Raw genomic sequence first — 26,802 nt, forward strand, 5'->3', positions numbered from 1 at the left:
AAACAACTGTTTTTATCTCTTTGTTTTGCAAATATCACACATCAAAGTTAATATCTTGGCATGAGAGAAACCATTTAGCCTTGATGTCCTATGTTCTTGTTTTCCTTTTGCTTTATGAAATAAAATACTAATAGGAACATTTTGGCAGAATCAGTGTCATTGTTTAATCATCTAGATTATTTTGGTCCCTAACTGATTCTACTTGTTTTAATTTATTTTTCAGCGTTTGATGCTTGTCTTTATTTGTTAAAACAGTTTAGAAACTATTTTTAAAAGTGATATACAAATAAAGTTGGTAACACTTTACAATAAGGGTCACTAAGTTAAGGGATAGTTAATGCTTAATAAGGGTTAGTTAATACTTAATAAGCATTAACTAACCCTTAATTAACAGTTAACTAATGTGTAATTTACTAATGGTGTTCATGTTAACTAAGGTATTAATTTATACATTATTTAATAGTTTATAAAGAGGACTATTAAATAATGTATAAATTAATACCTTAGTTAACATGCACACCATTAGTAAATGATTACCAGACACATTAGTTAACTGTTAATTAAGGGTTAATTAATGCTTATTAAGCATTAACTAACCCCTAATTAATGTATCCTTATTGTAAAGTGTTACCATAAAGTTTATATTATGAATTATTACCGTTATTAGTAGTAATATAAGTATTGGACTGTTCTTGAAAAAGATATGGAAATTCTTTGAATCAAGGTATTCTCTCATGACACCTATGTGTGTCAGAATAATCAATACATAAAACAGTTTTATGTAACTGTAAAATGTATGTATGTTTTGCTCCAATGGTCAGTAAAAGAACCCAAATTTACTGCTGTATTTCTTCCCTCCTTGTAGACTTTAATCCATCTAGAAACCCCATGGAGCAGGATGTGGAGAGCCCGGCCATCATCAGACAGCCCAAGTTGCCGAAACAGGCCCGTGAAGACCTGCCTAAGAAGTTGGCAGACCTGGACAGGGTCCGCAGGAAGGTCCAGCGGTATGTCCAGAAGGACGGGAAGTGCAACGTCCACCACGGGAATGTCCGAGAGACATACCGATACCTGACAGACATCTTCACTACACTGGTAGATCTCAAGTGGAGGTTCAACCTCTTCATCTTTGTCCTGGTGTACACAGTCACATGGCTCTTCTTTGGCTTCATGTGGTGGCTTATTGCCTATCTTCGTGGTGATTTGGACCATTTAGCAGACAACCAGTGGACTCCATGTGTCAATAACCTCAATGGGTTTGTATCTGCTTTTCTATTCTCCATAGAGACAGAAACCACCATAGGTTATGGTTATAGGGTCATCACGGACAAATGCCCCGAAGGGATACTTCTGCTGTTAATTCAGTCGGTGCTGGGGTCTATCGTAAATGCCTTCATGGTGGGTTGCATGTTTGTTAAGATCTCACAGCCCAAGAAGCGAGCTGAGACACTAGTGTTTTCCACCAATGCCGTCATCTCAATGCGAGATGGACGACTGTGCCTGATGTTCAGAGTTGGAGACCTCCGGAACTCACATATCGTTGAGGCCTCTATCAGGGCCAAGCTGATCAAATCTAAGCAAACCAAGGAAGGGGAGTTCATCCCCCTGAACCAGACGGACATAAATGTGGGTTATGACACGGGAGACGACCGGCTCTTCCTGGTGTCGCCGCTCATCATCTGTCATGAGATTAATCAGAACAGCCCATTCTGGGATATCTCAGCAGCCTACCTGGCCAAAGAAGAGCTGGAAATTGTTGTCATCTTGGAGGGGATGGTGGAGGCAACAGGTAAGTAGTCAGATTCATGAAATAAGGAGTTGTCTGGCCACTGTAAGATGCTCTACTAAATAATTTTGTTATATGTTATAATAAATACATTCTCATAGATGAGGTCTATACTGTGCTGAATAGTGTTTAGAATAAATAGCATTCAATAGATCAACTTCACTCATGACTTTTCAAACAGCACTTTTTATCTCACATGAACCCTTACCATATGAACACCACACTTGGAAATTATGTGATTGTCATAATGCATTACCTCTGATTTGCACAAGAAGCATCGCTTTTGGTTAGTACAGACATGTTTCACCATTATAACAATGCATTCTAGGCATGCACCGATATGGAAATTTTGGGCCGATACCGTCAGCCTGCCGATATTTTGTTTCGTATTGACCCATTTTGCCAAGGATCAGCTTTTATTGTATTGGTTATGTGAACAACTTTCACATAACCAAAAATGCCTTTTTTAATTAAAATAAACAAATAACATTGTATTGTTACCTCACGCTGATAGGCTGTCCTTCCATTCAAACTTGAACGACTTTAGAACAGATTAGTGACGCAATATATGTTAATGAGTATCGGCCACTGCCATCGGTGGATTTAATCATATCGGCCGATGAGCCGATTGTAGTCAACAATGCAAAAATCGTCCATTTCCGATATTCAACCGATATATCTGTGCATCACTAATGCATTCACGTAGTCTTGTCTCCTCACCTTTACTACCTTGTTTTCTACCAACGTTTGAGAGGGGGTAACTGAATGGCATGAAGGAAAACAGATGAGATCTATTCAATTAATCTGGATTCAGGCGTCATGTACACTGTGGTGTTGGCACACAGCAAGCCTTTTGTTGGGTCATCAGCTGCCCAATAGGCTTATTGTGGGGGAGATGCAAATAAGATCAGATTTCATTATCAATAGGAAAAGGCAGGTGTGTTCCGGGTTGTGTAACCATATAAACCGTTATAAACAATGCAATGCAGACAGTTTTTGCCTGATTACACAAGCAGCAAAGAGTACACTGTTGTTCTCTGTGGAATAAAACTAGATGGAGCAGTCAGTCAAATGTTCCTCTGGTTACCAATGGCACACTTTTTTCTTCCTTTTGACCATTATTTATTTTAAAGAATGTTCCACCCACAAAGCAGACAGAAATACTGTTCTATTACAGTAGTATTGCAACATATTATTATAAAGAAGTATTTCAGTCTTGTCGTACACTCAATTTTACAAACACATTTTTTAATTCAATTTAAATAGGTGATACTAAAGCATCCAAATGACTTGGTAGGTTGAGAGACAGGTCTCCACACTTGGGTTGGCTTGTAGATTTGCACATCAAGTTGTGAGGCAACCCTAATGCAATTCGCTCTCTATCAGGCAAAGAGGTCATTCCGCAGCTGCTATGCAAAGCAGCAGGCTGCAGCCGTACAGGGAAGCAATGAAGAGGGAGATACAATTGAATTTGTCAAAGGCTCGTCAGATGCTGTGCACACAAAACAATGCTGGAACACAACACCTCATTTCATCATTTGATTCTGCTGAAAGGACTGGCAATATTTTTGACTGTTTGATCAGGCTGGATTTATATTTTACCACAAAGTCACACATTGAAAGTAAAAGCTTTGTTCTCGCCTAGTATTTATACTGTGAATTAGATAGTAATATGCTCTTCCAATCATTGTTAAAATGACCATAATTGAGGAATTGAATGACTCTACACAGCTGGATGGACAAGTTGGTGACATTTAAGAGAAGTCTTTTTAGTTTCTATTTTTTCGAGGTGTTTGCAACATGCCCACCTGGAAGGACAATAATTAGCTCATCTGTGTCTCCAGTGCTTGAAAGGTCTTTTTTCTTTGTTCATCCCTGTGTCATAGGCCATCACAGTCACAATGAAAATGATTTTTTTTTTTCACCTTGCTAGTTAATTCATCATAACGTACACCTATTTAACAATAGATGGCCAAAAAAAAAAAAAAATCTTGGTTTTTGGTATTTTTATATGAAAATCCTTACTTACTATCCATACTTTTACTTCCTGGAAAATGGCATGTTACTTAATGATGTACCCAGACGTACAATAAAAATTCCAACCAATCATACCATCACACTGAATTCCAACCTCCACCCCTCCCATCTTACCCTCCACTGGTTTACTCCACTGCTGTTAGATAGGTTGGAGGAGGATTGTGATGCCACCATAGACTGTAAAAAAAAAGAGGGATGTAGTGAGTGTGACATCACCCAAAGGTTTCTGAAGGGCCATTTCGAAGCCTAAAGATTGAGGTTGCTGCCATGTTGACAAAGTGAGGCTGCAGGTTGTCCACAGCACCGCAGCACTGCCTATTATTGGCCCATAATCGGTGACCTGTTGATCACTGGACAGGCGACCTGTCAATCTACACTAGGAAAACAACCCCGTTTTATATCCATTAATGATACAATTATTTTGTCACCAAAAAAGGAAGATAACTGCACACTCATGCTGATGCCATAGGATATTTAATCAACGTTTAGACCCTAAAGGGTCTTTTTCAAAATCAGTAGGTAACACTTTACAATAAGGGTCACTAAGTTATTGGAACATTGGAACAATTATTTTGTCGCCATAAATCATCATAAGGACATACATTAGAAGAAGTGAAATTAGCTACTGAGACCATAACCTCTTGTCGAGTCTTTTTGGAGCCAGCCCCTAGTGGACGTTAGAGGAATTGCTGCCTGACTGCAGATTAGAATTAGAATTAGTATTATTTTTAGCGTGGCACTCTAGGGTACCTGTGGTTTTAGTTAAAGCATTTACTTAATGGAAAAGGAATAGGAAAATGAATAAGCAAATGAAAAAATGTAAGGATAAATTGAAATGTCTTTTTAAAAGCCATTTTGCAAATGAAATTGTAAATTGAGTGATTTATTTATGGATTACAGAAAGTATTATGAAATCACATTAATTGATCAATTTCATTTCCCATTTAATTGATGTTAAATTAAGTTTAATTGACACAAATATTTACACAAAAATGTAAATACATTTTAATTAGTAATTTTTGATGAGTCAATTATATTTGATGAGTCAATTATATATATATATATGGCACTCTTGGTGCTTATGCTTTAAGTAAAAGAAAAAATAACTCTGGAAAATGTGTCCGATGCTGGAGATTCTAGAGACAAGTGTCAGCTGTTGGAAGCGCTGGAGGAGTCCTGTACCACCTGTATCAGAGATCTCAGCCAAAACGTATTCATTGCTGACAAGACCACATTTCTTGCTTTCTTGGTTGAGGTAGTTTGGGCAGATTTCTGGGGGTGAAAGTCTAGCCAGCCAACCTACATATTAGTCATTTGTATTCTGAAGGGAAAGAAATAATTCAAGGGGGACTGGGGGAGTGAGACTCAGGATGAAGAATTTATGGATTAATGATGGAGCATTAATCCATAAATTGTTATATTGGGTTATGTGGAATTGAGAGAGGATATGCCAGCAGAAAGAGGCGGACGTGCAGTGTATTTTAAGAACAGGAATACAATATCAGCAAGTGGTTCTGCAGAGCCAGCTAGAATGTGTAGTAGTTAGCATTTGGAGTTCTCAGGGAAAAAGTGAATGTGGTTAATTTTTAAAATCCATGCCTCACTGAGTTTTCAGTGACTTTGAGGAAGTGATGGATGTCATAGGTGAACCAGTTATTATTCAGTGCACATAATTCACAGCAGAACAGCAGAAACCAGACTAAGAATGGGGTAGCTTAGAGAGGAATTGATGGACAGGTATGCCAGTGCTAGAACAGGATAGGGAGGTTGCTGTAAGTGATGTGGAGAAGGCAAATGTGTATAAAGCACACAAATGTTGTACAAGTATAAAATAAATTGAAAATAGTTATAATAATACTAATGATATGGCTTCTGACGTCTCCTGCACAAATCTCGTTTTTCTCCTTTGGGAGATAGTGACAGCATGGAATGTAGTGATGAGGGAGAGGAAGGGCAGGAATGGACAGGATCATCGAAAGTCTAAACAATTAGTCGTAGTTCAAGTTCAAGTTCGAGTTGGTTTATTTATATAGCCCTTTATCAAAAGCATGTCTCACAGGACTTTAAAGAGAATGAGCCTAACTAGATCTAACTGATCAACAATCAACAGAATGGTACAGGACAAACCTAAAGAAGCAGAACAAAGCATAAGACACACAATAGCAGATTTTAGCAAGGCAGCCTACCTATCCTACCTAGCCTAACCTACCCACCACCAGCCTGAGACCCCTGAAGTATACAAGGAAAAACTTCCAAGAAAACCTTGTTAGGAAAAAAACATGGAAGTAGCCTTGGGGCAGGGCAAGTCAAAGAGGGATCCCCCACCTGGATGGCTCAGCGGGCAAACAGCGGACAAACAACAGTTACAATATGAAAAACAGAAAAACAGATGAGGCAGAGAGAGGCAAAATGCGACAGATGGGGCCCCGATCAGCACTAATATCCACAGAAACAAGGGCAGCACTCTGGTTCACATCCAGGTAGAGACAGCATCAGAGACGGGACTTTGGCCAGCACTGATGACCCTAAGAGCTAGGGCAGCACCTGTCAGCTGCCAGTTAGAAACACTGTACCCGTGTCTGAGAAAGAGGAAAGACAGACTGACAGGCAAACACACACACACACAGACATTCACACAGATTTCTAATACTGTCTAAGCTAAGGAAAGAGAAGAGACTGTATCGGTCCCGAGCTAGACAGTGCTATGGTCGGTCATATGACTGTGAGAATAAATGTTTTTCATACTTTTATTGCAATTAATTCATAAATCAGTACAACCACAAAATGTCCAGTATATTTTCATGTCCTTGAAATTATTATTAGAATTTTTTATTTTTTATTTTTTTTTCATTTTTTGTATTTTATACACCCGGTGATACAAACAGAAGGAAAGAAAGAAAAAAAAAAACACAGGAAAACACAGAAAACCACAAGTAATTACATATTCATCCATACACATACATACATATACACACACGTAAATATTTATACATACAGGTACATACAAGTACATACATAGCTTCATACACGCATACGGATATACCTACACTCACTTATATAAATTAACTAAAAAGATTCGGAGATCCATTTTTGTTGAACGATATTATTATTCCATATTGTTCTCAAGAGTTTTATATATTTTTGACAGAGAGTTTTTGATTACCTTGTTATGGGTTTTAAATTACCTTGTTATGGGTTTTAATCAGAAAGCTAATTAAAGGGTGCATTTCTTTAGAATAAATACTTTAGAGTTTGGATTTGAGGGTTAGTAGATCATCTTAAATGAGTGAGGTGTAGGAGAAAGTTAATTGTATCGTGCAATTTAGTGAGGAAGCATGTATGGCAGCCACAGAATCAATTCTTAAGAGCAAAGGAAGGATGAGGAGGAAAGCAGTACATTCTATGGTGGCCAGAGGAATCTAGTGAAGCAATTAAAAATTGATTTTATTTAAACAACTGAAAAGGATGCACAACTATCAGCACCTTATCCAGGATAAGTAAGCACAGGCCTTGGTTAGCAGAGGTGGAAAGTAACTAAATACATTTATTCGAATACTGTACTTAAGTACAATTTTAAGGTACTTTTGAGGTACTTTACTTGAGTATTTCCATTTTATGCTACTTTATACTTCTACTCCACTACATTTCAGAGGGAAATATTGTACTTTTTACTCCACTACCTTTATTTGACAACTTAAGTTACTAGTTACTTTAATTTACTTTAGATTATTAATACAAAATATAATCTACTAATAACTTGTGATGTATTATTATAGATTACTGTAAGATACCCAGCAGTATATAAAGTAGTGGAAATCAGCCCCACCTTTTCCAGCTGCAACATGAAAGTGATGCTTACACATTAATGCATCAATAATTATAATTCAATAATATAATATATACTGTATTATTCTGAAATGGGCCATTCTGCATAATGAGTACTTTTACTTTTGTTGCTTTAAGTACATTTTGATGCTAATACTTTTGTACTTTTACTTAAGTAACATTTTGAATGCAGGACACTGACAGTGAAATTGTGGTGACAAGAGAAATGATGGCCAAAGCGGTGACTTGAGGCAGCTGAAATGATGACCAAAGCATTTGTCCATGTGCATAGCTCTGATAACCTTACAGAGGAAGGGAGCAGGGAAAGAGAGAGAACTCAGAGGGAATGCCCTGAGGGGATTAGAAAGGAGGGAGAATATACTCTATATGATGTGTTGAGTGCTCCATTTACATTAGAAGAGCTAAAAAGAGCAATAGTCAAGTCAGGACTAACCTCCTGGGAATGATCAGATCTGTTATACCATGCTTAAACATCTTAGAGAGGGAGGTCTAAGAAAGATGTTGGTTTTACATAATCAGGTATGGGATGAGAGACTGTCAGTTGCTTGGAAGACGGTAATAGTTGTCCCCATTGGGAAACCAGGGAAAATCCCACAAGTTACCGTCCAATAGCTCTCACACCTCATTTGTGTAAGGTCATGGAGTGAATGATCACTGACAAACTCTAGATCTTATTTTCTTTAATATAGGGCAGGGGTATTCAACTAAAATTCAAGGAGGTCCAGTCACTAAAATTTCTTCCCATCAAAGGTCCGAAGTATTATAATGTCTAACTTGTGCTATGATTTGGAGGCCTATAGTTGTTGTATGACTTTCTATCAAATAAAATAAACAATGTACATTTCAATATAATTTCAACAACATTTATTGATCAATTTCAAGAACTTTTCCCATGCACACACAATGAACATGTGTGGAAAACAAATCAGTAGCTTAAACATAATTAAAAGTATCACAATTATTTTTTACATTAAAGTAAAAGAAAACAAAAAAGAAAAGGGGGTCATTGGGCCGGAACCAGAACGCACATAGTGGATAATGGAACACAATAAGGTGGTGTCAACAGTCCTTTACTATTGTCTATTATGATTAATGATATTTTCAACAGAATACAGCCGGACATGGTTAGGTCCCTTTTTGCAGACTATAGAGCTTTGTGGAAGAGAGGAAAGAATGTTCATCATGTTGAAACTAATGAGGTGGACAGGTGGGGACTCAAATGGGGGTTTAAGTTTTCTGTTGAGAAAACCCAGACAGGAAAGACAAGGAAAAAGACTGGCGAAAGTGTGAACCTTCGGATGTATTGGAGCAATTCAGAAAGAGTTGTAGTCTTTCGTTTTCAGGGCGTTTACTTTGACACTAGGTTACGATGGTCTGAGCAAATCTATAAAACAGCCGAGATGTGTGAAAAAGTGATTAACGTGATGAGATGCCTTACAAGAATAGAATGGGGAGCTGCTCGATCATCCTTGAGGCATATGTATGTGGCTCTTATTAGATCTATAAATGACTATGAGAGAATATGTATGGATCGATGTAGTTCAAGCACAAGCTCTCAGGGTATGTTGTGGGGCTGTTAAAACATCTCCAGTCTCTGCAATACCGGTGGGAGAAAGAGATATGCCTTTGGAAATTATGGGGTACCTGATACGGGATACCCACCCATCTAAAGGAGTCCTTGTGAGTCCTTGGGAACATGAGACAATTCTAGTTTTAGTTGAATGGGAAATACAATGGCCTATTGTGATCCTTGCAATGGCACCATGGTTGCTTGCGTCTCCAAAGGTTGATTTGTTTGATGGAACTAAACAAGCACAGATCCTGTACAGACCCACGGCGAGTGTGTTCTATTCAGTTCAATGCACTGAAGTATTACGACACGGTTATTGGTTAAAAAATTCCACAAATGTTAAATACCATACCAAATACCAGATACCTAATGCAGCGGAAGACGCGGATGTACAGTATGTAAGTTAACTTGCCTGATATCAGACAGAAGTGTCAACTCGTTACACTCCATTTCCATCTTCAGTCTGACATTGCCTCCACTCTAACCGATTTCCGTGGGGGAGGGGGATTTGATTTTCCCTAACCAATCACTAGAGACCAACGTATCCGCCTGAATCTAACGTCATTTTAAGTCGACACTGATGCGTAGCCATGACAACACCAGAGACGGTTCAGAAAGTATAGAACATCTTTGACAACACGGAGCGAAGTAAAAACAAAGTATTTCGGATTTCAAAGTAACTGGTACTTTTAATGGATTTAGAACAGCCTCGATAGCAGCGTCTATCTTGTCTATAGCGGTCGCCATTGTTGTTATTACTCCTCCTTGGTTCTGGTGCACAGCTTGACAACAGCTTGACAACGGCGTTAGTCCCACCCGTGGCGCTGATTGGCTAATCGTTAGTCCTCCCTGGCACTCATTGGACCGATCATTTTTCAACCAGGAAACTGGACCCAGGCAATAAATTAACGGCAGAGAGTGGGGCTCGGTGTGCTTGGGTAGTGCAACATGTTTATCGATTAAATTACCTATTCCACCAACATCACATACCACAGGTTATAACGTGACCTACTGTTAAGGTTTGCAGGACAAAAGAAGATGTGGATGTCTGTAAATTGACGACAAAGAGTGTGGCTCAATGTGTGAGATCTATTATGGCATTATCAGTATGGGACTTAATGTGGCATGTAGCCCATTGGTGAGAGGACATCTCTTAGTCAGAGATGCCCTCTAAAGGCCATCTCACGAAGCGACATCTCACTAAGCGTTACCTGACTGACTGACTGACTGACCTGAATTTGCCTTGTGATGCCCTGTTGGAGTGAGGGCAAATTAATCCTTTAATGCTCTAGCTAGGTGGTTCTCAATCCTGGTCCTCGGGATCCAGAGTGCTGCTGGTTTTCTTTCCTACTAGGTAGTTAATTACATTCACCTTACATCCCAGGTGTAAATCAGTCCTAGATCAGATGGCTAGAATGAAAACCAGCAGGACTCGGGGTCCCGAGGACCAGGATTGAGAGCCACTGCTCTAGCTAAGCAAGCTTTGCAAGATTGCAGCTTGTGTACGTAAATCCCATAAAAACATATTCTTCCCGATACTGCCGATATGTTGGTGGCTCCGTTTTCACTTTCTTTTTCACAGATTCCGCTTCTTTCTCATTGCCACTATGTTTCACCCACTTATCCATTTTTGGATTTCCGTCTGGCTTTTGAAATCAAAACTGGCTGCTAACTCAGCTCGCAGTGAACTAACACCTGAAAGGAATATTGAATATCAAATATAGTTTATTGAATTTGTACGTTAGTACACAGATTATTATAGTAGAACTATTTTAGGAATTATTCACGACTGATATACAGTACTGTGCAAAAGTCTTAGGCACATGTAAAAGAAAAAAAGTAAAGCGAAGATGCTTTAAATAATTAAATGAAAAGTTTCTAAATATCAAAAAATGTACTATAAAGAGCAGTCTGCTGACACACTAATGCAGAAAAAAATGAATAAACATCTAAGACACAATTTATATGAAAACTCTTGGGTGCCTAAGACTTTTGCACAGTACTGTATAAAAAAAACAAGGTTTTAAAAAGATTTATCACGTACCCCCTGCAGTACCCCAACGTACCCCTAGGGGTACGCGTACCCTTATTTGAGAACCACTGTTCTAGGCTATACTACCTAAAATCCCATTAAGCTGTGTTGAAGGGTCAAAGCCTCAGCTTTGATTGCAAGAAACACACATTTAAAGCCATTTTATCAATTTCAAGAGGAAAATATTGTTCAAAACCCCTAACATAATCAGCCATAAGCAGTCAACAATGAAAGCATGTCTATATATAGTGTATATTGAGTGGAACATCAATTTCTAATTTTGTTTCACAAATCAAAAGTTTATTAATTAATTTCGAGACAGTTTTACTATTCTATTGTTCTATTTCGCAGTGAGCTGGCTTGGTAACAACAGACTTGGAATTTCTGCTTTTATTTGGATGCTGGCTCATCGCCCCAGACCTCACCCTCTAAATGTCATTCAGTTTGCAGACCTTCTAGCCGTGGTGGAAAGGAACAACAGGGTTTTTTTTTTCTTTTATTTCAGTTTCAGTAAACATCGTAGTGAGGAGTGTGGAGGGACTAAAACTTATTAATGGTCTCCTAATGAATAAATCCAGCAAATGATCCCTGTTAGCTGTATAGCCCTTTAACACAATTGATCAAACTAGGTTGACTACATGCCCCCAAATCTGCGTTGTTAAGCAAGACACTGAGCTCCTACCTGCTGACTCATTGTAAGCCACTCTTGATAAGAGTGTCGGCTAAATGCCTAAAAATCGAATTTATAATCTAGTGAATATTGTAACTGAAATGCTGCAGAAATGTTGATCAAGCTGGTCTGTCCCTTTCGAAATAAACAAAAAATGGTAAAGAAAACAAGAAAACCTGGACAACTCTATATGATTGTTCAAACATGAGGAGAAATCATTTACTCCCGCCTCTGCATTTCTCTTACACACCCTGTCTCTCATTTTCAGTGATTTGTGAGGTTTCTGTGGCAACTGTAGTAACCATGTGTGTGTGTGGGGGGTGTGTGTGTGGTCTCTGCATACAAAGTCATCTTGTGGGCTGACTGATGTTATGTAAGGAATGTTATCTAAACAACAGGGCCACAGCAGCCAAGCACAATCAGATTTTTATTCCAACTATTACCCTCCATACCACCGTTGGTATGTGGGTGGTAGCTTTATTTGACTCCTTTGTTCCTCTATCATACTTCTTCCATCATTTGCTGGCTAGGTGATATTTGCCAGTGGAAACAAGTTCAGTGTAGCTCAAGCTGGGATGTCTGTTGATGTAGTAGTGTCAGTACTGCAGTCATCACTGGTTGATATAAACTGAATTTCAGGTGAAAAATTGATCTCAACTTCACCATCTTTGATTATCAGGAATATGCAAAAAAGCAGCAAAGAGACTTAGGATGTTCATACTAAGCATGTTTGATATTATTTGAACTCTGGAGTGTTTAAGTGTTGAAATTGGTTTATTCAGACACTGGCATGCTAATTAGAGCAGAGATCCAACAGAAATGTCTAGTGCAGAGGTGATGCACGCTCCAACACCTCCCCGGGTTCAGCTGTGGCTGCAAGGCTTTTTAGACGTCATTGTTTACGTCAACTATGTGAGGTCATCGATTTTGCATCTTCATATTCAGTGCTTTTTTTTTTTTTTTTTTTTAAACTTATTTTTTATTTGGTTATTTCTCACATCCCCTTTTACATCAAAAATATTTCAACATAGGTTGACAGTTTCCTTTACAAGGGGTTACAATTTTTGTAGAGTTTTATATATCCGAACAATTCAACATGAAAATATGTATAAAAAAAAATCAAAACAAATTGAAATAATAATAATAACAATACTGACAGTAACCAACGTAAATAACACAAACATATCAAAACAAAACTAAACATGGGTTATATACAAGTTCACCTTACATAGACACACATATTCAGTCCAATATACATAGGAAAATATCCATATTATTTATCAAAAAATAATTGTATTTTGTCTCACTTTAAAGAAGACATTAATAATATTTGTAAGAGATACATCCTTTTCCTACTGTGAATTACATCCGGTTTCATCCCAAGAATCAGCAGTGCTTTTTGTTTTGAACATGGCTGCAGCAAACCCCAAGTATATGTGTATATATGAGAATGAAATAAAACTCTAACCGAGAGCACGTGAAAAGTGCAGTGTGGCAATATAATATGTTGAAATGTTTGTTATAATGATGTATTCCACAAGAAAATATGATGCGAATATTATTAATATATGAATCAGTAACAAAATAATCATTAGTGACAGCCCTAGTTTCAACTGATGGAAAACAAGACAGTGTGTATTTCAGGAAAGCAGCACCTTATCATTTGACTGCTCCAGCCCCTATTCATGGACATCTGAATCATGTGTGGGCTGACTCTCTCATTATTTGCACCCAAGCAAAAGCATTATTTAGCCAACACTAATGCTGCAGTAAACACTGCAGTTTTAATGGCAACCTCAGCATGTTTCATAAAATTCAAACAACACTTTGTGTGGCAAAATGAGGATGATTTTGTGATAACCCATTCAGTCCAAGTGATGAATTCTTGCTGATGTTTCTATTAGGGTTAGACCGATATATCAGGCCGTATACTAACTTTTATTAAAAATCAGATATCATCCAGTCATGTCGTCCACCTCTGATATGATGGAGGTTCCTCCCCTGACCACAGCTACAGTCTGGAAAACCTGACATGACATTTGATTTTCTTTGCACATTTTATTTATTTGTTTATTTGTTCAATAATGTTTTTGTAAATTAATTCATTTAAAGGCAGTAATGTATCCCAGAGTTTCCAATGGAGAGTTTTACTATCCCATGATGCCCTAAATGCTGTTTCAGAGGCTTTTCCACCCTGATAAGAATACAATTCTGGGAGAAACACTGAACACCAAAATAATGACTATTGGCTGCTTCGATACAAAAATATCAGGATCACCATCTGGTATGTTTCACGAAAAAAACAGCAATTTTCCTTTTAGACACCACTTTCACGCACTGCTATTTCATTTCTTCATGAAGACATCTCATGCAACCAGCCAGGGCAATAAAAATCCTGCCAGTTGGCTGCAAAGATGTCAGATCAAATCAAATCAAATCAAATTTATTTGTCACATACACAATCATACACAGTACAACGTGTAGTGAAATGTTTAGGTGTCTGTCTCTGGTATCGTGCAATAGTACTTTATAAAGAACAATATATTAAACAATATTAAAGATAAAAAGGTATAGTACAATAGTAAAAGGAATTTTTACAACAATATATTAAACCAATATTAAAAGTTGCTTCTGGAGGTAGTTGTGACAGCAATGATAATGATAATTACTGTTGAGTATAACAGTAGTATTGAGGATGTGGTGTGGACAAGAGTGCAAATGTCCTTGAAATGTGAATAAATAACACAATAAATAAATAACAGTGCTGTTGCTATAAATAGGATTCAGATAAAAATTAAGTGAAGCCTCCCAAGATTACATAAATTGCAGCAGTCCGAATACAGTGGTGGTGTGTGTGACGTGTGTGCCTAGGTAATGTTCTGATTAAGGACCCGATTGGCCTGAGGGAAGAAGCTCCTCCTCATCCTCATCCTCTCTGTGTTGGCCTTCAGGCTGCGGTAGTGTTTCCCTGACCGCAGCAGAGAGAAGAGTCTGTTGTTAGGGTGGCTGGGGTCCTTGATGATTTTCCTGGCCTTGGTCCTGCACCGTCTGATGTAAATGTCCTGCAGGCAGGGGTGGACTTAGTGATTTGGGGGCCCTGGGCAAAGGCAAATATGGGGCCCCCTGAATCCCAACATTCACCCTTTTTTTATAATTTATTTTCTCCTCTTATACACTTTACAGTATTATCTCTTTAATCGTTTTTTAATTTATCTTATCCCGTATTTCTTATCTAATGTCTTATATAGCTTCTATTTTCCACCACTTGGTAAGTTCTTTGCATCTCGCAGAAAATGGTGCAGTGGCAAAGCAAAATAAGGTTAATGTCAAGAGGCAATATTGCACTAGAACTTAAATGGAATAGCCCATTACCACTATAACCTGACATAAGATTAAAACATGTGTACAGAGAGTACAGCAGGGGGCTCAGGACACATCCTTGGGGGGCCCCTGTGTTGAGGATGAGGAGGGATGAGATGTGACTACCTGCCCGCACCACCTGTGGTCTGCCCTTCAGAAAGTTGAGGATCCAACTGCACAGGGAGCAGTTTAGTCCCAGGTCTCCCAGCTTGGTGTCGAGTTTGGAGGGGGTTATTGTATTAAATACTGAGCTATAATCAACAAACAGCATTTTAACATGATTTCCACTCCTGAAGTCCAGGTGGGCTAGGGCTGTGTGGAGGATGTAGGCTATGGCGTCGTCTGTAGATCTGTTGGGGCGGAATGCAAAATTGTAGCGGGTCCAGGGTGTCAGGTAGTGAGGAGGTGATCTAGTCCTTGTTAAAGAGTAACTAAACCCCACTGTTTGCAGGGATCCCACTGCGCTCTGACCACCTGGTGCGTTACCCTAGATGCATATAATCATTTTGTGAAGAGAGGGTCGCACTCAGAAATATATCATTCAGTTGATTTAATTGTTCATCTGTCACAAACTAACTAAACCCCACCTAAATCTGTGGTGAAGCCTGACACCTAATGGTGAAAAGTAGGGTACTGCACTGGCCTTCTGCTATTGGCTAGTCTCTGTGCCCTGTGATGTCACCCTCTATAGAGTACAACAGGTGGTGACATCACCTAGCACAAAGACCAGCCAATAGTGGAAGGCCAGTTCAGTACCCTATTTTTCACCATTAGGTGTCAGGCTTCGCCAAAGATTTGGGTTTGGGGTTTAGTTACTCTTTAAAGACCCTATAGACAACTTTTTTGCTTTAACTTATCATTATGAAGAAAATGCTGATTGCACAGTGTAATGGCTATAGAATAATGACACCATCGGCGTTTAGATTGGTTCTCTATAAGCCTCGCTTTCACTATGCAATTCTGTCTGCCACCGGGTACGATCTCCCGGGAGAATCAAGGCTCGATTTACGGCACAAAGGAAGTGCGTCATCCATTGCGCGACCAAAAGAAGTCCGGTAGCTATCCCCAGTAAAAAAGAAAAAAGGTAGCTATCCCCAGTAGTGGAAATGGCGGACGGTGGAACAACCGAAGTGACAGTGGAAACACTACCCTCTATCATAGCACTGAGATCGGGGTTTCTAGTTCAAATTGGGATTGTTTCTTGCTTTGGACAGTAGCAGGCTGCTGGTGGTAGCGCTAGCCATGTTGCTAACGTTTCTGGCTGCTAGCGGTAGCGTTAGCCATGTTGCTAACGCTACCGCCAGCAGCCAGAAAACGAACCAGGAGCTACAAGGAAGCCAGGACCAGCCAGAAACAAACATCTATGTTTGTTTCTAGAACAAAAGAAACAAACATCTAACTATGTTTGTTTCTGGCTGCTAGCGTTAGCTATCGTAGCTAGCGTTAGCAACGTTAGCCATGTTGCTAATGCTAGCTAACACTAACGCTAGCAGCCAGAAACAAACAAATGATCCATTGTCCGTTTGATAATCTAAACAAAGAACACGTTTTCTTGCAGTGGCCTTTCTAAAATTAGCAGTGGTGAAAGTTACTACATTGTGTTATGATCAAGGAGTTGATAAGCAGACAGATGGTTTGTTCTATTGCACGGAGCTAGGCTCTAATGGAAAGTGATCCGGTTGTCTTTGCGACAGCGGCGCAAACAACAATACCACTTGGAAACGCTAGGGGGGGACAACGGGGGGAAAGTTGAAAAGTTGTCTGTATCCACTTTAAGTCTTTCAAAGCACTTCATCACCACAGAAGTTAGAGCTACCGGGCGATATAGTCATTTAAGCAGGCGGGTTGGGATTTCTTTGGGACGAGGACAATTGCGGACAGTTTGAAACATGTGGGAATAACGGACTGGATCAGGGAGAGGCTGAATATTACCGTGAACACCGGCCCAGCACAGGCTTTGAGAACACGGCCAGGAATACCGTCCGGTCCTGCTGCCTTCCTGGTATTCACTCTCCTCAAAGTCCTCCTCATGTCGTGCTCTGTAACGGTGAAGGCGTTCTCCTCTCTGGTGGGGGCTCTCGACCTAGATGTGTCAGCTTGCCGGCTGCTGTTAGCGTTAGCCTCGAAGCGAGCATAAAAGGTGTTCAATTGGGAGCATATCTATGTTCCCAGGGTCCTATGTTCCCAGGGTCCTATGTTCCCAGGGTCCTAAGTTCCCAAGGTCCTATGTTCCCAGGGTCCTATGTTCCCCAGTTCAATATTCTGTTAACACACATTAACCCTCCTCTTGTGTTCGGGTCAAATTTGACCTGTTTCAAGTTAAAATATTTCATAAATATTATCCAGTTTTTTTTATTGGAACAAGGCTTCAAAACAGCTATATAAACACAACAAAACCAATGGTTATCATTTTATTTGATTTTGAAGGTCTCTAACCCTAACCCTACCCCTAACCCTAACCCTAAAACTGGGGAACATAGGACCCTGGGAACATAGGAATGACTCTGTTCAATTCGTCTACCTATGCTGTGTTATTTACTCACTAATGTGTTAATAATGATAGCCTATTCCTCCTGTTTAAATGTAACTCTGCAAGTCATTTGTCTTCTCTATGTCCAGAGAGAGAAATTATTTGAACAGCCAGCTGACTTGTCCCTAAAATATTCTTTCTCTCCCTCTAAAATTAGACAAACATTCAGGAACTATGACTTCATTGCTATGTTTGATCTAGTATATCATGAGCTGAAGTATGAAGGAGAGAAAATGTCAAATCGTAGCTCTTTTCCTTTTAGTGACAACATTGTTCTCTATGGTGACAGTTTTCACATGCACAGGATGCACAGAAATAGAGTGTATTTTGGTTTGCTCTTTTCACAAAGAAATGATCAGTGGATCTCAGGGGAACAACAGTGGCCACTTATTTATTCATGAGCAACGCAGTGAGGCCGCTCTGATACCTTTGTCAAAAGCCCTTCAGATCCCAGATCCCAGCTTTCTGGATGAATTTGAGAATGACTGTAATTCTTGTGTTGATAGTCTACTTTCACAACCCGGCATTAAATCAGCCTGGCATTAAATTTCACATTTAAAGGTGCAATACGCAATATTTTTATTGTCCCATAGCACAAAATGACGATAATATATATTCAGGAGTTGATAGGGTTGTTGATCAATACTGATGACTCAGCAATTACATGGCCAAATGATGAGATCTCTGGCTTTCCAAACTCACATTCCGACCCATACTCTGTTTTAGAACAAAAATTGGAATTTCAAGACACTCCCAATCTCCTCCACTTCATTGTCATTGGTCAGTCAATAACCATGTTATTTGGGGATGGGACACTCATCACTGTTGAAGCCCCACTTCCTGATTTAGGCTGATAAAATGGCTGGAATTTTTTTTTTTTTTTTACATAAATATCGTTCATGTTCTTCAGGCCCAGTTTCATTCAGAAATCAACACCACCATCGGTCATGTCATCAACACTGAATCTGCAGGAGACCAGACCTGTGCATAAGCCAAGCAGCAAAATGTGAAGCAGCAGCATTGTTTATGTACACACACAAACACACACAGAGAAAAAGGGACAGAAAAATACATAAATTAGAGGGCAGATGCCATACAAATACCAGTGACAACCTGCACTCGGGCAGAGCAAGCCAACCAGCTCCTGAATACAACATGCAATGTTGAGTGAAGGCTTTACAGTTTAGAGAAAATCTCACATGCAACACCAGTGAGCTGATGCATTCGTGTTCAGGAGATCCCTGTAATCAAGTGAAGTAAAGCAGTGTGAGCAACAGTAAGTGCTGCTATTGTTTCCATAAAAGTGTATATTCAGATTATGGGGTCCCACACTACAGTCATTCTCATTATATACACACCTACCAAACTAAAATAAAAAAGCAAACAAATCTCAATTTTCTTTTTTTTTTTTTTTTTTTAACTTATTTTTTATTTGGTTATTTCTCACATCCCCTTTTACATCAAAAATATTTCAACATAGGTTGACAGTTTCCTTTACAAGGGGTTACAATGTTTGTAGAGTTTTATATATCCGAACAATTCAGCATGAAAATATGTATAAAAATAAATCAAAACAAATTGAAATAATAATAATAACAATACTGAAAATAACCAACGTAAATAACACAAACATATCAAAACAAAACTAAACATGGGTTATATAGAAGTTCACCTTACATAGACATACATATTCAGTCCAATATACATAGGAAAATATCCATATTATTTATCAAAAAATAAAAAATAAAATTTCCTGTTTATTTTGTCTCACTTTAAAGAAGACACAGTAGAGTACCTCAGAGCATCACCTGCAGTCCAGTTCCTTACTAAGTATATGTTTGTTTAGTCATCAATCCCAATGTTCCCCCATTGCCTCCATTAGTCGTGTCCATCTTTCAATAAAAATTTCCCTCTGTAGTCTTAGCATATATGTAATTTTTTCCATTGTATAAATGCTTCTTAGAATTGTTAACCACTCATCATAGGTGGGGAGGTCAATTTTCATTTTCAATGTGATGGTGAAACACAGAATCAGACTTGGAATCACTCATCATGAAGACCCCCCATGCACATGCGCGCACACACACACATACAAGATGCCAAGATAATCCATCCACCTGACAGGTGTGGCATATCAATATGCAGATTAAACAGCATGATTATTGCACAGGTGTGCCTTGGGCTGGTCACAATAAAAGGCCACTCTAAAATGTGCAGTTTTATTTTGAAAAAAGGAGTGCTCACTAACATGGATTTAAACAAATTTGTGAACAAAATTTGAGAGAAATAAGCCTTTTGTGTGCATAGAAAAAGTCTTAGATCTTTTATTTCAACAAAAACAAAAGTGTTGCGTTTATATTTTTGTTCAGTGTAGATATTGTATGCAATCATGGGCTGTATTTAAGCACTATGTCACTTTATGATTGATATGTTGAAACGTCGACTCTTTTTAATAAATGCAGGGGCGATAAGTGTGTGCGGGTTAGGGAATTTACTTTTTTTTTTTTTTTTTTTTAAACGAATCAACAAATACATAAATTCAATTCCACAACAACTGAGCCTTTATCTTCCCTTGTGCATCTCGTACGCTTGCAGGTATGACGTGCCAGGCGAGGAGTTCCTATGTCAGCAGTGAGATCAAGTGGGGCTACCGCTTCACACCCGTCCTGACCCTGGAGGACGGCTTCTACGAGGTGGACTACAACAGCTTCCACGACATCTACGAGACCAACACGCCCAGCTGCAGCGCCAAAGAGCTGGCCGACATGGCCAACCGAGCCCGCCTGCCCCTCACCTGGTCGCTGGCCAGCAAGCTGAGCCAGCAGGGCCTGCCGGAGTCCGAGCTGGAGGGCCCGGAACGGAAGACCGGCCCGGACAGCCAGGAGGAGGGCCAGCAGACTGAGAGGAACGGGGACATCGCCAACATAGAGAGCGAGTCTAAAGTGTAGCGAACGCAGTAGAAGGAAGGAAAAGAAGGCAGGGTTCAAGGGCCATATGAGACGTATCGTGATATGTCTCCCATCGCGGATGGCTCCACAAGCTTGCAGGTCCCAGGTCAGAAGTCTTAAGTAGAAAGTGGGGACCCCTGAACAGAGTTTGTAGACCAAGAAGTCCTGAACAGCTTTTGCTCCAAAGCAGTTATTTACTGTTCCCCCAAAAATAGCAAACTAGCTAGACATGTGGGCCACCGCTGGACTGGAAAACTATTTTGGGCAACTGCATGTTTTGGAAATGATGTGTTATCCTCTTGAAGAAATTCCTATTATTATTTTTTATTCAAAGATTAATATATATACATATATATACATATATAATGTGTGTATATATATCTATATTCCTAGGGGCATTTGCATTAGTATTTTTGTATATACTACAAAATTCAAAATTATTTGTTTTGTTGAAGTGTGAATATTTGACAGATGTTTGATACAAATTCATTTAGATTAGTTATGTACATATTCTATGCCTTATGTATGAAGCTTTCTTTATTAGTTTTTCAGAAATATACAAGCATGTATAAACATTAACTGCAGTTAATTTATTCTGTATTTGTGTATATGACAACAATGTTAGTAGTGATAAGAAAAACATGAATCTTAATGGATGCAAACTCTAGTTTAAAGCAATGACATTTACAAAATCTTCTCCAAATGATAAAGGCTTGTCCAATGTATTAATACTTGTCTACAAAACAATTCCTTGAGAAGCCATGATTTGCTGTCTAGGGCTCAATGACTCAAGACAATGCCCTTTAAAACTGCATTGTGTCACTTTTGCACATTGGAGGCCTCTGCTGGAGAGAAGTAGTCACTATTTCATGTCTCCAAAACTAGAAATCCCTCACTTGTCACCTGTGTAATAACAGTAAATGGCATGTGCACATATTCCGACACTTATTTCTTCTTTGATCAGTGCTGAATTCGAACGCTGAAGATGAGAAAATAGGTTCAGAGAAGCAACTTGCAAAACAAAACCTACACAGCAAGGGTGTACCAATCAGACTCATAATCAGATGTCATAATTATATTCATAACTGATTCAGACTAGAGAAAGAAAACAGCTGCCAGGCAAAGTGGCCTCAGAGTGTATTGTCATCCATTGGCTTGCACAAGTACAAATGGTTTCTGCCTCCTGGGATGTTCTACAGGTACATTGTGAGTGAAAGAGCAAGTGGTGCCACACTAATATCTTCAAGTAATTCCTGCATGATGTATTTGAAATTGAATATGGTCAACTGCACAGTTATGTTCTCCATATACGGTTACAGTTTGTTTCACCACATTGGCTTGTAGGTGGTTGGTATTTGGGAAAGCCGAACAGTTTTATTAATTATGTTCAACACATAATGACACCTGACAATCTATCCTCTGCTGCCTATTGTTTTTGAATAGTAGACAAAGTTTGAGCAGCACTACAGAGTAGCCTGCAAGTGGGAGAAGGGAAAGAAATGACTAATAAATGAAAGGATGTATACTTCATTCTATGCTGCTCATGGGCAGCGTGTGTGAATATGTAGCTCATATCTCTCTCCAAAATGACAACATCTGATCAGTGAAATGTAGGCTGATGAAAACAGTATTGAATAAAGTCAGCCACAGTTCTCCAAATACGGATAATATTTCAAAATCACTGGCTTGTCAAACTGTTTTTGCCATTCTCTGGTGGTGTCTACAGCAGTATTGGCCGTGTTGGAGTCATTCCTATGTTCCCAGGGTCCTATGTTCCCAGGGTCCTATGTTCCCAAGGTCCTATGTTCCCAAGGACCTATGTTCCCAAGGTCCTATGTTCCCAAGGACCTATGTTCCCAAGGACCTATGTTCCTAAGGACCTATGTTACCAGGGTCCTATGTTCCCCGGCTCTATATGTCACATAATGGGAACCTGAAAAAGATGTCCCCCAGATCTGTATTCGCTTAATATGGTTAGTTAGGGTTAGGGTTAGGGTTAAACATAGGACCCTGGGAACATAGGACCCTGAGAGAGCACATATGTAGAACTGGGCAACATAGGACCCTGGGAACATAGGACCCTTTGTCATGTTCCCATGTGCCATATAAATCTGGGGAACATAGGACCCTGGGAACATAGATACGCTCCCGCTGTGTTTCCATGCCAGCATAGCCCAGCTGTTGTCCATACTCTGATTTAAAGATACGTTTGGCGATTTTGGACCTATTTTTTTTTATATTTTTCTCTTACACATCTGTAATATTGACTGTAGAGTCAGCTGACGGTTGAAACGGCGAGCACCGTTGCTAGCCTCTTGCTGCTAACAAGCAGTCCAAACCGTTTGTCAAAATATCTAAAAAACAAAAAAAGCCATTTGTAGAGTCCACAGGGGAGTTGAGCGTAAACATAAAAGTACATAAATGAACATTATCTCTGACTTCATGACACAATCCCGCCATTACGCACATTTTAATCAGGAAATCACAGAACTATTTTTCTCTGCCGCAGACTACAGACTGGTGTGGGGTGATAGTGCGTTACTGGCGGCGTGATCTAGTTTCGTGGATGGTCAGGTCAGAACAACCGCACATGGAGCCAGTTTGGGAGAAGACTATGCACCAAGTGAGAATTTTGCTGCTTTCAGGGCTGTGAAAATAAAGACTGGTTGGTCACCATGTCGTTTTGGAGACTGGCTTTTTTGAAGTTATTTTGACAAACCCCATTTGGACTCATTGTTAGCAGCATGAGGCTAGCAACGGGAGCTTGCCGTTTCAAACGACAGCTGACTCAGGAGCCAGTATTTTCTGTGGGTTCAAGTGTTACAGGTAACATCAGGGTATCCAATTCACAGCATATGACCAAAAAATCACAATCATATACCAATGTATTTCATCCTGTACTGTTTTCGCTTTTTGAGATTCAAAATTCGTATCCAATTCCGGACACTTACTTTCGTCCGTGTCGGTGTATTCATATACTCAATACTCATTCATTTACTCGATATTAACCCTTTATTAACCCTTCCTGTACCTTCACAATGTTACAGATACTTGTAAGAAGTGCAGGCTATGTACTCAAAGCTCTTATTTTTCCATTTATCAGCCAATACCGATTCTCTACATGAAGTAACTGTCGCCCAAAGTGGGATTTAAGGCTTCCCGCTTCTTGTTCGTGACTAAGTTCGTAACGTGTTTTCTATGCTTAAATGTGTATAGATATTTATGAAATTTGATACCTAGCTTCTGAAATGTGTATGAATTTATGTCACCTAGCTTTCGGTTGGGAACACCGGAAATTACGTGAGTGACCGAGTGGCCGGAATTGGATACAGTGTCCGGAATTGGATACAATTCCGTTATGTAAGAGACAAATTATATTTAGGTCCAAAATCAATGAACTTATCCTCTAAGGTCTTAACAGAATATTCCCCCTCATTCTTTGACTGAGCAATAGCTTACTTCTAATACAGGGAAAAGAAATGATGATCCTAATAGTGACAGTAACTGGAAGTACTGCTACTGTTTTTTGTTGACATCAAAATGAACCCATAATGCTGTGTCAGTCTGAGGGAAAAAAAAGTGGGAGTAAATCAGGCATCTTAACCAGGTTTCTCACAATCAGAGTATGAGCTTAACGGGTTATTCTGACCCAGTTATGATGTTTACATGCGTCAGCCCAAATCCAGGTTGCTTGAGTAAGCTGGTTAAAGGAATAGCTCACCCAAAAATGAAAATTCTGTCATCATCTACTCACCCTCATGCCAAATGAAACACAGGTGAAATTTGTTAGTCCATATTACACACAGGGAGGTTGCAGCACAACTTGGTATCAGCCTTCTCCAAAACAACTGAAGTCAATGGGGACCTGTTCTTTAGAGCTCCAAAACAAAAACAGCCAAACAATCACACTGTGAATAGAAAGACCTATACACCATTATTTGTTGCAAATCAATCAGCTGTAGTTAAGATTTGCACTAAATGATGGTGTAAATATACTGTAGGTCTTTTTGGAACTCTGAAGAACTGGTCCCCACTGACTTCAGTTGTTTTGGAGAAGGCTACTATGGAGTTGTGCTGGCAACCTCCCTGTGTGTTATATGGACAAACTTCACCTGTGTTTCAACTGGCATGAGGGTGAGTAGATGATGACAGAATTTTCATTTTTGGAAAGGGACTCTCTGTGCATGTAAACATACCACTCACTATAGGTAGTGTTATAGTGCTCACTTGCTAGTATGCTAGTTTGCTCATACGAGCAAGAATAGTTGTAAGAGTTAACAGCCTTGTAGCTGGCACATTCAACACTGAAAATAGTTCTCCCAGACCCATAAACTGACCATCTTCTCTTTTTAATGACACTCTGTTGGGAAATTCAGCTTTTCTCCTACCTCCTCTACAGCAGAGATTCTCAACCTTTTTCATATTAAGGACCCTAATTTAGTCCACATTAGAGCCACAGGCCCCCATTTTGTCTCTTGGACGCAAATCTGAGAATATTTTTATTGTTCGATATGATTTTGTCCAGAATTCCATCACTATCTGTATTGTAGGTTGAGATATAACAGAGAAACTATAATCAAAACAGTCATTCTTCTACATTCTCTAATTGTGTTAACTTATTGTAAATCAAATATTGGTGAAGTTTAACACTTCATCAATTGGCTGGGGACCCCCTGGAACCCTCTCAAAGACCCCTGGTGGTCCCCGGACCCCACGTTGAGAACCACTGCTCTACGGGGTGCTCATAGGGCTTCATGTCGAGATTCACTAAGGACAGGTTGCATTGCGAGGGCAATTTGCACAGCTTTTGTGCCTCAGTTGATTGAGCTGAGAGTACTGAGTTCTGTCTTATTTGCTATGAAATTGATACAAATCAAGTGATGGCATAGTAAGCAAATACAGAGCTGGGGAACATCTTTTTCAGGTTCCCATTATGTGCTATATAGAACTGGGGAACATAGGACCCTGGGAGAGCACATATGTAGAACTGGGGAACATAGGACCCTGGGAACATAGGACCATTTGTCATGTTCCCATTATGTGCCATATAAATCTGGGTAGCATAGGACCCTGGGAACATAGGACCCAGGGAACATAGGAATGACTCCCAGACAGCCGTGCACCCTAAACCCCTTTCTGTTCTCTGATCTGATCTGAAATTCTAGGTTAGAAGACCCTGTCTGGTGATGATGCCACATCTTACAGTAATGATAGCTGATAACTCTTTGTGCCAAGTCTTTACGCCACCTTTCCAAGGATCTTATATGTACTACAATAATTTAGGGGAGTTGGTGTTGTGCAGTGTTAGTGAATTGGGCATCGCCTCGCCTCATGGAGCATTAGTTCAGGTAGGACACGGAAGTCACGTGTTGCTGGTCAACTATCAGCTGATCGCTAGGCACACCAATCACAATCCATTCTCAAAACAAGATGGTCTATTTTAATGACCTCTTCTCAGCCTGATTCTTGCTACACCAAATGCTGCACCCACTCTGCTGCTTGGTAAAGCTTTACCTCCACCTCCCCAGGCTCCATCTGCTATGGTCTATCCAGCTGAGCCTATGTTGACTCTTAAAGTGATAACACGACACAGCGTTGCTACTCTGACTCTGCTCTGTGTCATATAATATTACTGTAACTGTAAAATAATGAGATTTACATATAATTTACACATTGCATGACCATGACATGCACAAAGAGGATTTTTTTTACCACCGCTGTTAGGTAGGTTTCTACTCGTGCACAGTTAGTGAATAGCATTCTGATTTGGCCATTGTTCCCTGCACAGACCTTTAGTGAATCTGGGCCTCAGTGTCTCAGCAGATGCATGTGTTCATATGGATCAAACCTTGGACCCTCAGATTACAGGATGGGCTCTCTAATCACTAGGTCACCTTGCCAACCTCCTATACTGAGCAAACCATGCTTCATATTGATTTAATAAGGAATTTTTATTATAGAATGATTAAGGGACAGGTGGCAACCATACGAATGTAAACATGGGGATATGAATGTGTGCTGAT

At 39.5% G+C, this 26,802-nt stretch overlaps 1 protein-coding gene across 1 annotated transcript; it reads left to right on the forward strand.

The window, feature by feature from the left end:
• Positions 1–888: 888 nt before the first annotated feature.
• kcnj6 (potassium inwardly rectifying channel subfamily J member 6) lies at positions 889–20,779 on the forward strand. The gene is made up of 2 exons (XM_071531748.1): positions 889–1,789; positions 20,427–20,779. The coding sequence occupies exons 1-2, from the start codon at positions 889–891 to the stop codon at positions 20,777–20,779; spliced, it is 1,254 nt and encodes a 417-aa protein (XP_071387849.1).
• Positions 20,780–26,802: the final 6,023 nt, after the last annotated feature.

This window comes from Centroberyx affinis, unplaced genomic scaffold, assembly GCF_046629955.1.
Source record: "Centroberyx affinis isolate AG114_WGS23_722 - 3 ecotype Tasmania unplaced genomic scaffold, CSIRO-AGI_Caff_v1 ptg002126l_1, whole genome shotgun sequence".
Lineage (NCBI taxonomy): Eukaryota > Metazoa > Chordata > Actinopteri > Beryciformes > Berycidae > Centroberyx > Centroberyx affinis.

What these genes read in the sequence shown, in the direction of transcription:
- kcnj6 (XM_071531748.1), top strand. Translation starts at nt 889, where the DNA reads ATGGAGCAGGATGTGGAGAGCCCGGCCATCATCAGACAGCCCAAGTTG. An exon ending in GGGGATGGTGGAGGCAACAG is followed by an intron (nt 1,790 to 20,426) that starts GTAAGTAGTCAG and finishes GTACGCTTGCAG; the next exon opens with GTATGACGTGCCAGGCGAGG.